General features: G+C 44.6%; 1 protein-coding gene and 1 non-coding gene across 2 annotated transcripts in view; both read left to right on the top strand.

Annotated features, from left to right (window-relative positions):
* Window positions 1-416: 416 nt before the first annotated feature.
* Window positions 417-15,870, top strand: part of OGA (O-GlcNAcase) — a 55,856-nt gene continuing 40,402 nt past the window's right edge. The window contains exons 1-5 of the mRNA XM_054035959.1: window positions 417-940; window positions 5,723-5,774; window positions 6,104-6,201; window positions 7,851-7,981; window positions 9,058-9,229. Coding sequence (XP_053891934.1) covers window positions 748-940; window positions 5,723-5,774; window positions 6,104-6,201; window positions 7,851-7,981; window positions 9,058-9,229 — 646 coding nt within the window. The 5' untranslated portion in view covers window positions 417-747. The remainder of the gene's footprint in view (window positions 941-5,722; window positions 5,775-6,103; window positions 6,202-7,850; window positions 7,982-9,057; window positions 9,230-15,870) is intronic.
* Window positions 14,726-14,856, top strand: LOC128841386 (U6atac minor spliceosomal RNA). The gene has a single exon (XR_008445827.1). It is a non-coding gene; the product is annotated as a U6atac minor spliceosomal RNA (small nuclear RNA).

Here is a 15,870-nt window from a genome sequence, read left to right as displayed (position 1 = left end):
GGCCACTCAGCCAGCCTTGGGGGCGGGGCAAGGCGGCTGCGGAAAGTGGGTCAAGCGGCGCCTTTCCTCCCCCTGCACATGCGCACTGAGCTACCCCATCCGTCCAGCGGCTGGCCTCTCGCGAAGCCGCCATGGGCTACCCCGGGCGGGAAGCGCGTGCGCGTACGCAGAGTAAACACACGGACCGCTGCGAGTTAACTGCGCATGTGCCCTTCTCCTCTCGACGCTTGCGCATTAACATTCTGCCGCCTCTCCCCTCCCCCCCTCTGGCCTCCGAGACATGCGCACTAGCGCGCTATCGTCTCTGCGCACGCGTAGTGAGCCGCCACTTCATTTCCCCCTCCCCCCTCTGAGCCGACGGGCATGCGCAGTGGCACTCCCCTCGCCGGGCCTCAGGCTGTACGCATGCGCGTTAGGGGGCTGATCCCCTGTGTTCCCCCTGAGGTAACACCTTCTCCTCAGCCCGTTGTCCCCTTCGAAGCCCTGCGGCTCCCGCGGTGCCAGGCCGCTGTCGGGCCGGACGCGAGACCCCCGGGGCGGCGGCGTCTCCTCCCGAGCGGGCGGGGCGGGGCGGCTCCGGGCTGGGCGGCGCGGACCGGTTGGGGCCGGTTCCCCGCGCAGGCGCAGGGCCCCATAAACAGGAAGCGGCGGCTGGGGCGCCCGGGTCGGCGCGGGGGAGCCGGAGACAAAGGGCTGGGCCGGGCCCGGCACAGGCGGGGGTCCCTGGCGGCGCTGGCGGGCGGCAGCATGGTGCAGAAGGAGGGGCAGGCGGCGCTGGAGGAGCGGGAGCCCCAGGGCAGCCCCAGCCCGGCCGGGGTGCCGGTGGCGCCGCTGGAACCGGCGGGGGCCTCCGCGGGGCCGGGCCCGAGCGGGGAGGAGACGGACACGGAGACCGAGACGGTGGCCGGGGCCCGGCGCTTCCTCTGCGGTGTGGTGGAAGGTAAGGGGGGGGTGTCGGTCACCAAGGCAACGGGGGCCCTGGGCTGGTCTCGCCTCACTGGGAGCAGCCCCCGCCCCTCCCCCCACGCGGGGGCCGCGCTGGTGTCCCGCCCCGGGCCGCTCCCTCTGCCCTGGAGCCCGGTCGCCTCCCTCGGGATCGGCTTCGCGTTCAGTCTCCTGGGTACTGCTCGTGCACAGCCCTCGGTCGGGGCTGACTGCAGGGCAGGTCCGCCCCACCCTGGGGTGCCTGGGGGGGGGCACATCCGGCCCCACCCCGCCGATTCTCCCCACCCCGGGGTACCTCGGGGGGGGGGGCACATCCGGCCCCACCCCGCCGATTCTCCCCACCCCGCCGATTCTCCCCACCCCGGGGTACCTCGGGGGGGGGGGCACATCCGGCCCCACCCCGCCGATTCTCCCCACCCCGGGGTACCTCGGGGGGGGGCACATCCGGCCCCACCCCGCCGATTCTCCCCACCCCGGGGTACCTCGGGGGGGGGGCACATCCGGCCCCACCCCGCCGATTCGCCCCACCCCGGGGTACCTGGGGGGGGCACATCCGGCCCCACGCTGCAGATTCGCCCCACCCTGGGGTACCTGGGGGGGTGCAGCTGGCCCCACCCCACAAGCTGCTCTCTAGGCTGGTAGATTAATGGGCTTGTAGTGCAGGCATAGTCTAGCATTCCTGGCTAGCTCTTATATGCGGGGGCGGAGACCCAGTCTACAGGGCTGTCCTGCAGTAAGGAAACCCGAGCCATGCTCCCTGCCTGCATGTTAGAAGTTCAGACTTCTCCTGTGTAAGAAATAGGCGATTCCATGGGCGTCTGATCTCACATTAATACTGAGTAAGTCCCTGTTTTCTGCTGTCACTTGTCATTTTAATTGTATTATGGAGTAATCTGCATTTCTCGCTTGGCATATTGGTTTCACTGAGATCTTGCACAAATTTTATTATGGTGAAAGCTGTAAAATAAAGTAGGCTTCTGTACTTTTCATTAATTGCTGAAAAATTTGAGGCTTTTTTGACAGTGATTGAGGTGGATGCTTGTAATCTGGAAAGATAAAGTTTATTCTGGACATAATTGTTGGCTTGGAATTGTTTGAATTGTTATAACTAGACTGGTAAGTTTTAGATTTGTAGAGAACTTTTACAGTTGGACAACAAAACGATTAGCGGATGCAGTGGGGAGTGAAATGGGTTGTTTATCAAAGTCAGCATTTACATTGCTTTTGTTCATGTCTAAAAGGAAAACACCCTTTGGCTGCAGTAAATATTAACATAACATAAGGATGGCCAGACTGGGTCAGACCAAAGGTCCATCTAGCCCAGTATCCTGTCTTCCGACAGTGGCCAATGCCAGATGCCCCAGAGGGAATGAACAGAACAGGGAATCATCCCCTGTTGCCCATTCCCAGCTTCTGGCAAACAGAGGCTAGGGACACCATCCCTGTCCATCCTGGCTAATAGCCATTAATGGACCTATCCTCCATGAATTTATCTAGTTCTTTTTTGAACCTTGTTATAGTCTTGACCTTCACAACATCCTCTGGCAAGGAGTTCCACAGGTTGACTGTGCGTTGTGTGAAAAAATACTTCCTTTTGTTTGTTTAAAATCTGCTGCCTATTTAGTGGCCCCTAGCGCTTGTGTTATGAGAAGATGTAAATAACACTTCCTTATTTACTTTCTCAACATCAGTCATGATTTTATAGATCTCTATCATATCCCCCCTTAGTCTCTCTTTTCCAAGTTGAAGAGTCCCAGTGTTATTAATTATGGCAGCTGTTCCATACCCTTAATCATTTTTATTTTTGCCCTTTTCTGGATATTTTCTAATTCTAATACATTTTTAAAAAGTGATAAAAAAGATCTATCAATTGTCATTGCTAATATCTGTCAGGCTTTTTGGCACTTATTAGCCCTCAGCCAGCCTGGGGATATTCAGGTCTACCCAAAATGTTCATTACTGAAGTAGATTTTTACCTTGTAGTGAAAGATAGCAGATTGATAGCACTGGAGATAAGCACAGATGGCAGCAGCGAAGGCCTTTTGTATTCTTTCCTGTACTAAGATGAGTCAGTTTTATATAAGATACTGAATAGGTGTCAGATGGTAGTAAGCTTCTGATCACTTCTGATTGATTTGGTTTGAATCCGAGACCTAGAGGTAAAAGGCTTTCTATCAAATTACCCATTTCCCAGTCTCTCCCTCTCTCCATTTTCTCACCTTCCCACAAGACCATTTTGTTTGTTTATATAGTGGTACCAACTAGACTCTAGGTCCCAGCCTCATTGTGCTAGGTACTGTACAGACATGTAGCATGTCTGCTTTGAAGAGCTTTCAATCTAAGTATAGGCAATCCGTGGGAATCAGGGTCTCAGTAACGTATCGGAGAGAGAGAGATGGTGAAGGTTGTGGAGGGGGGTGTAACATGATCAAAGCGATGAGTCAGGAACTGTTGTTGCAGTGGCAAAGTGGGCCACGATGGCATTGGTCAAGGCCAGAGATGAAGAAATTGGTAGCTTAGATACTGAGGACCTGGACAAAAGCTTTTGCTGTAGATGGGGAGGAAAGGCCTGAAGTGGACACATTGCGACAAGAAGAATTGTCAGGGTCTAGACTTTTCCCGAATCTGATGGTCAAATACAGCAACCAGATTAAGACCCTTGGTGACAAGGAATGAGGGTATGTGTGGGAGGATGGGAATTAAAACTCTGTTCTGCCTATGTTTAATCTCACTGCTGGACACCCACAAAGAGAGATGGAAAAGACGGACCAAGTTCTTAGGTCGGAGAGAAGGATGTTAACATTGTCTCCAGCTGACATGTCTTAGTACTTTGATTTAAAGGGATGCTGTCAGGTTAAAATATCTTAATACACTACTAGAACTTTAGTTTAATATATTTTAATCTAAATTTACTCTTCATTGTTTAATACTTTAACCCTACCCATTATCTTTCACTGCCCCCTTTTTTTTTTAAGTTTGCATCTTGATTTCACTTCAGGTTACTATACGATTAGTTTTCAAATTGTGTTCCGATGTTCAGAATGCTCTACATGCATAGAAGTGCCAAGTATTGACTAGGCACCACATTAATTAGGTCCCTTTGTGATTAGGTAGGTCTGTTTGACTAATTTAGGACCAAATTAGCCTGCCAGTGACAATGCAACTCTATTACATTTCTGTAAATGAGAAGAATTTGTCTGTTACCTTGTTTGTTCTGTGCACACTACTGGGCCTCTTTATTTGCTCTGCTGTTTCACTGTCCTCCATTTGTCACTTCACAATTGCAACCAAATGGGAGCGGTAGTACCTAACTTCACCACTTTGTGGCACTAAGTAACTAAAAATTGCTCTGTTAAGAATAACCTTTAAAAGTTGAGCTTATTTAGAGCTCCTCAAACTTAGTCACAGGGTTCACTTTTAATAGGTAATTGGAGTCCATTTTTTAACATAGGACACTCTCAAATTGTACCTTGTTTTAAAAAGTCAAGCATTAGTTTAATGAACAAAGCCTGTCTAATCTTTCTATTTAAAATGAAAGTGCAAGTATAGTGATAGTGGGTGATCAGATCTGGAAATAGGACTGTTTAACTTCAGGCTAGTGATGTAAGGGCTTGTACATGCGTTTGCTTTGCCTTGCCAGTTGCATCATTCATCAAGCAGAGCAGTTATGCTGGATGAAAATGAAAGCTTATTACATTTCACTCTTTTAGTCTTGGGTCTCTCCCTCAGACTGCCAAACTGAGACTTTCTAATATGCAGAGTATCCACTTGTGATTAAAGGTGTGGATCTGTTGGCGCTCAATACTAAATGAAATTGCTTTAATAATGGTAGGCTAGTCGAGATCATTGCTTTTCATGAAGTGTCATTCATAGAGGGTAGATTGGGAGGAACTTATTAAATTTGAAGTTTGAGGCAGATCAAACTTCTGGATTTCCATTGAAATAGTCTGTTTAGGCGCCTCTCCATTTTTCACAAGCTGAAACTTTATATCCTTGGGCACAGTGTAATAAGATGCCAGCATTTCCTAGTTAAAATTAAAAAGGGAACAAATCTTATGTATCCATTTGAGTCTGGCCCTCTATTTGCTCAAACCCCACCTCCTGTATATTTGAGCATAATATGTGTAGATTTAAGTAATATAACCTGTCTTTGTATCAAGAAACACTCTTGCACTGGTAATTATTTTCAGAACTGTTCGATATTCCACTATTAAAGTTAAAACTGCTCATCAGACTTCTAGAATGATAGCATAATTGGGTTATTGCTGTTCGGGCTACTTGTGTAGTAGTGCTGCCCTGACTTGTGAAGGGCATCTGCTGAGGACTTCTGCTTGGATTCTGAAAATTAATTGCTTCAGTGGCTAAAATTATCAGCATGGATCATAAATTATGGAGGGTGTAATTAAATTGAAAATATAGATCTTTTAGTATTTCCTTTATGATTTTTTAGTATGTTATGTTTTTATGCTATTTTGATTTTTTTCCCCGATTGCTAGATTTCTGTTACATTTTAAACTGAATGTAATAGAAACATCTTGTGGGAGGAGGAGGAGGAGGAGAAGAAGAAAAGTGGGTCTCTGAGCTCTGGTCAAGTGTAGGTAGTCTCTTGGTTTATCCAAGGCCATGATCAAGTGTCTAGATGTTTTTGGTCTTGAGATGAAAACCTTGTCTTTGCTTCTGGGACCTTGAAGTGAAAAAAATATTCTCTTAATCTTTGTTTCATGAGACAGATAAAGTCTGATGTATAACTGGATAATTTTAATCTTGTTTCCCACAGGATTTTATGGAAGACCATGGATTATGGAGCAGAGGAAAGAACTTTTTAGAAGGCAAGTCACGTTTCCCCTTGGTTTGCAATGTGCTCCAGAACAGTAAAACTATCATCTTCCACTTAGTAGACTATTAAGGATACTCAGGCCTGACTTCGAGCAGCATTTTACCTATTATTTGTATTTTAGCTGATTACATTTCCCTTCTAATCTTGCTCAGGCTGTTCTGGATTTGTCTAGTTTCTCAAACTTTTGCAATACCATTTGAATTAGTAGCATAGTGGTGAATGTTCTCAAAGACAAATGGATACATTTGAGAATGAGATACTATAAAATGCAGCTTTGTTGCACTTGTAGAATACTAATGGAGGCTTTTCCCCCCGTTACAGGCTTCAGAAATGGGGACTGAATACCTACTTGTATGCTCCAAAAGATGACTACAAGCACAGGATGTTCTGGCGAGAAATGTACTCTGTGGAGGAAGCTGGTAATTGCCTTTATTCCCCTCTGTATTTTCTATAAGTAGTTGCTGAATGAATCACGGTCACTGGTACATGTGCTTGGATGTTTAATCATTGTATCCAGTTTTAAAGGTGAATGGCAATGCAGAAAGCATTAGGTCAAGGTTTATATACTGAATGCCCCTTGCAAGCTTACTTAATAGGGCTTGCAAAATACATTTGGGTTTTCCTTCACTTTAATTTTAGCTTTGCATTTCACCTCTAAAACTCCGTTTAAGACTAGCTTTAATTTTATTCTGGGATTCACTCTCCTTCATTTCCCTCTTCTGGCAGTGAGAAGGGTTCATTTTGAATTTTTTCCTTATCTGTATTGGTCATCGGGACCTTATTGTAAGGAAGGGGAAAATATTTCCTTTTTAAAATGGAATGAGCATTGCTAATGTCTCTGGTTGATCAAGTGCGCGCACACACACTAGTGAGGGGAGCCATGACTGGAACTTCAACTTCTGGCTTAATCAGAACTTTAAGGTAAAAAACAGAAGTTTGACATTTGGGATTTATTTAGTAGCTGGTGGTTTTCACAAGAAGGGGTTACTCTTCTTTCTCTTCCCTGATTTCCCAGCAGCAGAGGAGACCTAGCTAGCATAACTACGGTGTTCTTGTCCAGTAGTGCCCCAGCGTTGCCAGCCCTAACAATCTGAAAATAAGTAAAATTGTACAGTCTTAGGGCCTGCACCTAGGAGTCTTGCTGCTGACTTCATTGAGGAGAGGAGATGGCCCTTACTGAGTTTTAAGGTGCTCTTGTCACCAGTGGAAAAGAGCTATTCTGTCAGAGCACAGAGGTTTGTTGGCTAACAGGGCATTTGTAGGAGTCTCTTCCTTGGGTGAAGGAGAGAGATGATAACCACATCAGAATTAAATCTTGTAGAGGCTACTTTGAATGGCTTTAGGAATAAAGTTAAAGGGATGTTGGCAGATTACAATTATATTTATAAAACAAATTTTCTTACCTGTTACCAATAACACCGTAGGTTATAACAGGTTCCAAAAAAATTATTTGTTTACTTCTGCTTCTCTCAGCTTGGAGAATGAAATTTGCCTTTTTTAGGATAACTTCTACTCAGAGGTTTTTAAAAGCCACTATTGATGCATCCTGTAGCTCAGCAGTATACAAATATTGCAGTTGAAAGCATCAGACAAAGAGTTCAACTGAACAAATCCTGTTTGCAAAAATTGATTACTACATTGGATCAGTTCTTTAATATTTTTGACCCATATGGAAATGAGTAACCGTTTCAGAGCTTTTAGGTTTGATTCCATATAAACAGGTGAAATGCACCCATGTTTGCCACAGGATCAAACTGGCATATTCTCATTCTTTTAAAAGGTTTCTAAAAATAATGATAAATGTGAAATAAAGCTTAAACTACAAGACAAGTATTTGTTACCATCCCTTTAATGTTGTTTCTCTACACAATTTGCAATACAGCTTAGATTAGTGCAGCAGTAAGCACTTAGAACATTCAAAATATTTGTTAAAGCTACCTGAAACCCTTTCTTGGCTTCTAGCAGTGGAGTAATTTGCTTGTTATAATGTATTTCTTAATATTTATGAGGAGGTATCTTAGCTTTCTTATTGATGAAACCTTCTGAAATATTTGGATTTAACTCTTAGAGCAACTCATGACTCTAATCTCGGCTGCCCAAGAATATGAGATAGAATTCATCTATGCCATCTCGCCTGGACTTGATATCACTTTCTCAAATCCAAAAGAAGTGTCCACATTGAAACGCAAGCTGGACCAGGTAGGTCTTGTTGAAACTTTCAGCCCATGTAATTTAAGAATGTTTGGAACTTCCAAAATAACTCAGTAACTCATGTGTCTGCTGTACACTTGGTGGCATTTTTTGACCAATTTTGCTTTTACGTATTGAACATAAGTGCCAATGTCTGTATAATACTATGTCTAATAATATTCAGAGTTTCTCATAAAATGAACAATGAGGCTTTGGGATTGAAACTACTGCAAGCGTCAGGAAGGACTTTTTCTCCCATGTTAGATTTTGTACAATTGGCCAGTGCACTATCGGAACTTCCTTAGAGGCAGGATGCTGGCAGTGATCTGATCAGGAATAACAATTCTTACTAACTGTTGTTTGGGAATTTTGGTCCTAAAATCCTTTTTAAAAACCTCAAACTAAGACTCCTATCCAAAGGGAAGGATGGTATTCCTCCAAGAAAAATTTCAATGGGGAAGACCTAAAATGTGCACATACCTTCTAAGTTCCTGTGATGTTCTGCTCCACTTCACCTGAGGTCTGTTGCTGAATTTGGTCTTTCCTAGTTGTCTGCTTCTCCTATGAGATAAGACTTGGATTGGGAAATTGGAACAGACTGCCAGTCTCCAGTGATATCCTTGAGAAAAACATAATGGTGGGTCAGAGTCATGTATTAATTGGCGATAACTGCCAAGGCATTCCTCTTCCTTCCCTCCCCCATTCCTCTAGTCCTTCCTTTATTGGAAAGAGTTTTGAATTTGCAAGGCACACTATGGTAATGGAAGCACTCCAACATTCGTCACTCATCTTGCGATGCTGTGCACTTTATGCAGGGTACTGTGGATTTTATTTAAATGTTGACATATACTTGGGAATTTCAAGTGTATTTTTAGATTACAAATTACAAACTGAAAACCAGTGATTCCTCAAACAGAAATTGACTCATACTTATTTTGTGGGCTATTTTTTTTTTTTGGGGGGGGGGGGGGGGGAAGGAATGTTGGCTGATCCTGTTAAAGGCAAGTTAGCTTTTAGAACTTTTTACTGTTTGTTTTCTTAATTTTCTAAACATTTCTCTTCACTTCTTTCCCCTTCTGCTCTAGGTTTCCCAGTTTGGCTGCAGATCCTTTGCACTGCTGTTTGATGATATTGATCACAACATGTGTGCAGCAGACAAAGAAGTCTTTAGCTCCTTTGCTCATGCCCAGGTCTCCATTACTAATGAAATATATCAGTATTTAGGAGAACCAGACACATTCCTATTCTGTCCTACAGGTAAAACATTAGGACTAATTTTACTTTGTGATAGCTTTGAAATTAATGAGCCTTCTATTTCACTGCACCCAGATCAATGAAGGCTTTCCCTAGAGCAGTCACTAAACATCTTGGAGCAATCTGGAAGAATTGACATTTAAGGAAAGAGTAAAGAAACTAAATGTGTGTGGCTTGGGGCATATGATGACTAAGGGGGATATAAGTCTATTTGAAGGGTGTAAACATGAAGTAGTCAGAAGAATTATGTTGCAAGATACAAGAAAGTTCAACTAGGAATGAGACAAAACAAACTTTTTTTCTAGTTTAACTTGTATGAAGGAATCCAAATCATGTTTTGGAACTCTCCACAGCATGGTCAAGGGATGAATGGGACTTTCCCAAATTTCTCATTTTTAGCTGTTTTGTATCTTGCATCAGCATTTGACTTGACACTGTCAGCAATGGTATTTTTTATATTGGGCTGTAAACAGGGCCACCCAGAGGATTCAGGGGGCCTGGGATCTTTGGCGGTGGGGGACCCCCACCGCCGAATTGCCACTGAAGACCCAGCTTTTCGGTGGCAGGTCCCAGGGCGGAAGGACCCCCCCGCCACAGGTCTTCAGGGCACTTCAGCGGCGGGTCCTGGAGCGGAAGGACCTCACACCGCCGAATTCTCGCCGAAGACCCGGAGCGGAAGAAGCTCCGGGGGCCCGGGCCCCGTGAGTTTTCTTGGACCCCTGGAGCGAGTGAAGGACCCCACTCCAGGGGCCCCCAAAAAAACTCGGGGTCCTGTGGGGCCTGGGGCAAACACAGTCTTGAGTTCTATCAGTAGGCTCCTTTGTGTGGACTAATTCAGTCTTTCTGTCTCCATTTCATACCTCTTTCCCATTAACATTTGTTACAAGTTATTGTAACCTTTTATAAACTTTACAGTTGAGCTCACAGTTAGGATAAATTGGTAGGCTAATTTATCCTAATACTCTGTTTCGTCACAAAAATACCCCCAAAAGAATCTGACTAATTCCATGTTGACAAAACAAACAAACAAAAAAAAACAGATCTACCACTTCTACATTAGCTCAGGATTCAGGTCTTCTGTCCAAGGGCATATTGAGCAGCAGATGTCAGCAAAGACCACAGTCTTTGCGTTGCTAAACTGAAATTAAAACTGAGAACGTTCAACTTTAACACTGAAAACAAGAGTACTGTGAGTAATTCCATCTTGAACTATGGAACAGGTTTGAGGTGCTGCCAAAGCAGAGGAAGGTAAGACACAGATTGGACTTAAAGAAAAGTGGGCAGCAGTCAGACCATGAGAGTCAAGCTGCAGCAGAGAGTTGTCTATCAGCATAGACAGAACAAGACTTGCGTAAGTCAAGAGACTCACTGAGGAAAGGAAAGCATTCAAAGGAGTACAAGGAAGTGAAAAGCAACACAAGGAAAGATATATGGAGATATGTTGAAGACCTTATAGGAAACCATACAGCTGTTCACCAAATGTCTAAAATCGTGTGTGGGAAAACTCAAAATGTATCAATAAAAAGCAACGGTGGAAAAATGTTTACAACTGAGGCAGAGCAGAAAAATAGAGGGCTGGAGCATTTCAAAGAAGGCTTCAACGGATGCAGCCTTACCTCAGCACCAGATATATTAAATGTGTGAATCTGATCAACTTGCCGTTCACATCAATCCAATAGAGATGACAGTCCAACTAGAAGTATAGGCTGCAGTCAAGAAACTGGAAAAATAACAAAGTAGTGGGAGATGATCAAATTGCAGCAGCAATGCTAAAAGCTCTTGATACCACCACCCTAACGAAACTTCCAGAACTGTTTAATGAAGTCTTTAAAAAGAGACCCCTTCTGGCCACTGGAAACATGGAATCTTTGTCAGAACACCCCAGAAGAGCGATCTCACTGACTGTAACAACTGGAGAACAACACAGAACAGTGTAAGTCTTCGGCAGTGCGATACTACTCAGGACAAACGAGGCAGTGGATGCAAGCTTAGAGAACAACAATCTGGATTCAGGCCCAAGGGATCCGGTGTAGATCTGATATTCACACTAAGGACCATCGTAGAAGAGTGTATAGAATGGCATGTTCTCATCGTCCATTTAATTGTGCAGCTGCCAAATGCCTTTTGAAAGTCAGTCATACATTCTGGGCTATGGAATCCCACCTAGAGTTGTCAATGTCATTAAGGCCATGTATAGAGATGTGAAGTGCTCTTTAATGGTGAACATCCAGATGAGTGGTTCACAGTGGACCCTGGTGTGAAACAGATAAAATGCAGACCTGCTGTTTAGTATTACCATAGAATGGATAATGAGGAAGTGTATTAGCAATACAAACACTGCTAAAGTATTGGTAGATAGCAAATGCCTAGAAGATCTAGACTTGCCTGATATTTTGCAACTGAGTGACAGCTCATCTCCACTAGAATCAGAAAAAGCACTGGACATAATTGGGGCATGTGTTATGGATGCCAACACTCGGACTCCCACATGAAGTCATCAAGTGGAAACCTACTGGTGAGAGGAAATGAGTGCCAAGAGAAACTTTAAGAACCCTTAGTAGGGAGGGTAGAGCAGTTGACCTCAACACTATAGAGCAGATGGAAGCAGCAGCAAATGACAGAGAGGAATGGAAAAGACTAGTGTCTGCCTTGTGCACCAACAGTGGTACAGGAAGGATGTAATATAATTAGATATTCTAGAATAGCCTTTCCTTGTGTGTGATCTAGAATTAGCAGTTCCAGTAAGCAATGACTAAGTTGAGAAATGGTTCCTCTAAACTTTGTGCCGTGGTCCCATTTGACCAGTAGTTGACGTTCCCCCTGTGTGTATTTATAAAATGTAAATATTTTAGATTATGCTGTCTGTTTGTACTTAAACTGCACACTGCTTTCTCTAGAATAGCAACTTGACACTTCTAAGAAAAGACTAAACATTTTCAGGTTTAGACTTGACTATTCATAATTTATCCAGAATGTGTCATTTATTTATGGCAGCAATCTATACTCTTAAACATAACTAGTTTGAACACAACATCCATTTTAACAGCCTCTACTGGCTCCCCATCAAATTTCATATTTTTAAAAAACTGTCACTTAATGGTGTGGCTCTCAAGTTTTACAGTCATTCTCCAGGGGATGTAAAACTAAACCAAGTATCTGTTTGCCATTGGGCTTTCCATACTATCATAGAAAGGAAGTGCTGGAAGGCACCTAAAGAGGTCATCAATTCTAGCTGAAGCCAGACCAAATAAACCTAGACCTTCTATGACAGCTTTGTCCAATTTGTTCATAAAAATCTCCAGTGATGGGGATTCCACAACCTTCCCTGGAAGCCTATTCCAGAGCTTAACTACCCTTCTAGTTACAAAGTTTTCCTAATATCTAGCCTAAATCTCTCTTGCTACAGATTAAGCTCCTTACTTCTTGTCCTACTTTCAGTGGACATGGAGAAGAATGGATCCCTATCGTCTTTGTAACAGCCCTTTACATACACCTCTACCCCGATATAACGCGGTCCTCGGTGAGATATTTCAGCTCCCGTGTTATAGGTGAGACCGCGTTACATCGGGGTAAGGAGAGGAACCGCTCCCCGTCCCAGTTCACCTCCGCTCTGCCTCCTCCCTGAGCGTGCCACTGCCGCTCCGCTTCTCCCTCCCTTCCAGGTTTGCCGCGCCAATCAGCTGTTCGGAGGGGAGAAGCGGAGCAGTGGCAGCAGCACGCTCAGGGGAGGAGGCGGAGATGAGCTGGAGTGGGGAGAGGTTCCTCTGCGCCCCCTGTTACTTGCTGCGGCCCTCCTCAGGCCCCCCCCCGCCCCAGCTCACCTCCGTTTCTGCCTCCTCCCATGAGCACGCCGCAGCTCCACTTCTCCCCCCTCCCTCCCAGGTTTGTCGCGCGGCAAGCCTGGGAGGGAGGGGGGAGAAGCGGAGCTGAGCGGTGTGCTCGTGGGAGGAGGCGGAGTGGAGGTGAGTTGCGGCAGGGAGCAGTTCCTCTGCGCCGCCGCCGCCCCCCCACCCCCCGCTGCAGCCCTCCTGCCCCAGCTCACCTCCGCTCTGCCTCCGCCTCCTCCCACGAGCACATCGCTCAGCTCCGCTTCTCTCCCCTCCCTCCCTCCTAGGCTTGCCAATCAGCTGTTTGGCGCGGCAAGCCTGGGAGGGAGGAGAAGTGGAGCTGTGGTGTGCTCGTGGGATGAGGCGGAGGCAGAGCGGAGGTGAGCTGGGGTGGGGGGGCCCGGGGAGGGCCGCAGCAAGTAATGCGGGTGCAGAGGAACCGCTTGCGGTAACACGAATTCGGATATATAGGACTGCATTATATCGGGGTAGAGGTGTAGTTGAAGACTGTTTGTTTTCAGGTCCCCCTCCTCAGTCTTCTTTTCTCAAGTCTAAACATGTCCAGTTTATTAACCTTTGCTCATAGGTCAGGTTTTCTAAACCTTTTATCACTTTTGTTGCACTCCTCTGGACTCTCTCCAGTTTGTCCACATCTTTCCTAAAGTTTGTGTCCAATTTTGTGCAGCAGTATTGTAGCTGAGTAGAGTGGGATAGCTACTCCCCATGTCTTCCGTATGACATTCATGTTAATACGTCTCCGACTATTAGCCTTTTTGCCACTGCATCACATACTCAATTTGTGATCCACTAGACCCCCCCCAGTTCCATTTCAGCAGTACTGCCACCTAGCCAGTTATTCCCCCATTTTGTAGTTGTGTATTTGATTTTTCCTTCCTAAGTGAAGCTTTTTTTATTGTATTTTCATCTTGTTAAATTCAGACCAATTCTCCAATTTGTTGTGGTCATTTTGAATTCTAATCCTATCCTCCAAAGTGCTAGCAACTCCTCCAAGCTTGGTGTCGTCTGCAGATTTTATAATTCTGCACCCCATTATTCAAGTCATTTAATGAAAATATTAAATAATACTGGACTCAGGTCTGACCCTGCAAGAACCCACTAGATATGCCCTCCCAGTTTGACAGCAAGTATGGTCTTTCAAGTTGCTGTGCCCCCACCTTATTGTAATTTCATCTAGTCCACATTTTCCTAGTTTGTTCATGAGAATGTCATGTAGGACTGTATCAAAAGCCTTACTAAAATCAAGATGTACCCTGTCTACTGGTCTTCCCCCCCCATCCACTAGGCCAGTAACCCTGTCAGAGAGGGAAATAGGTTGGTTTGCCATGGTTTGTTTTTGACAAATCCATGCTGATTATTCTTTATAACCCCTTTATCCTCTAGGTGCTTACGAGTAAATTATTAAACAATCAATTTGTGTCATTCCAGGTATCAAAGTTAGGCTAACAGTACCTGTCCTGAAAAAGGGGACAATGTTTGCCCTTCTCCAGTCTTCTGAGGCTTCACCTATCCTCCATGAGTTTTCAAAGATAATTGCTAATGGTGCTGAGATTGCTTCAGTTCCTTAAGTATCCCAAGGTTAATTTCATCAGGCCCTGCTGACTTGAATATACCTGACTTATCTACATTTCTTTAACCTGTTCTTTCCCATTATTAATAGTATGAAAGGAGAGAAGGTTAGCACTCCCCTTGATAAGGATGGAAGAGGTCCTAGTGACCTTTACAGCACGCATATGGTTAAGGCATTGCCACTTACTTGTGTTAAGTATCTGGTCACAATTTATCTGTTTAGTGAAGACTGAAGCATAATAGGCATTAAACACCTCAGCCTTGATGACATCAGTTATTAACTCTCTTTCCCCTCTAAGTAGAGGGACCTACACTTTCCTTAATCTTTCTCTTGCTCCTGATGTATTTAAAGAATCTGCTCTTCTTGCCTTTTATGTTTCTTGCTTGGTGTGACTCATTTTGTGCCTAGTCTTTCCTTGTCCCTACATGCTCACACTATTCTTTTATACTCCTCCTTAGCAATTTTCTCCATGTTTCCACTTTTTGTAGGATTCCTTTCTGATTGTCTTTGAAACTTTATTAAAGAAGTTTTAAAAATTCCATTTATATAGCATCCTTCAGTGGTGTTGGGGGAATCAACTTGTGGAACCGACACAGCTACAACACTGTTCTTGTATGGCATCCATCAATGTACCTGTATACCTATATGTAAAACTTGAAGGGACAATAAGCCATTTTTGAGCAAGAGGGAGACCAACATTAGATAAATCAGAGTAGCAAATAGGGAAATTCTTGTGACCTGTAATTTTGAAAACAGTTTAACAAACCTTCAGATGTGTACAGCCTTCTTTGCCTTAGGAATGTGGGAATTTTCAGGCCAAACCACTTTTCAGGCCAGCATTAAAAGAGGGCAAAAATAGGGTTATATAATGGAAGTTGTCTGCAGTCTTTAACTGGGGAGAGATTGCTGTATCTTCATGAGGCATTTAATATATCTCATTCAAATTTTGGGGGGTGGGGTTTGAGTGCTGTGGAGTATAAACACATTCTGTGCTTAAGATGGAAAACTTCCTGAAATTTTAGGCTGTGGAATAATCCCTGTAAGGGAGCAATTGAGAGCCTCATTGCTTGACATTTAGAATTGATCCAGAGACTAATTTAAAATATACTGAGATGGCAGTAATTCTGAAGTCCTGGTTTCTCTTGTTTCTACAAGTTGTCTAACCCTACCAAACTAGAGACAGAAGGGACTTGACTTCTGATTCATGTGCCCCTCTCAGTATGTGTAGC

This window comes from Malaclemys terrapin, chromosome 7 (genome assembly GCF_027887155.1).
Source record: "Malaclemys terrapin pileata isolate rMalTer1 chromosome 7, rMalTer1.hap1, whole genome shotgun sequence".
Classification (NCBI taxonomy): Eukaryota; Metazoa; Chordata; order Testudines; family Emydidae; genus Malaclemys; species Malaclemys terrapin.
This window is presented reverse-complemented; position numbering and strand designations above follow the sequence as displayed.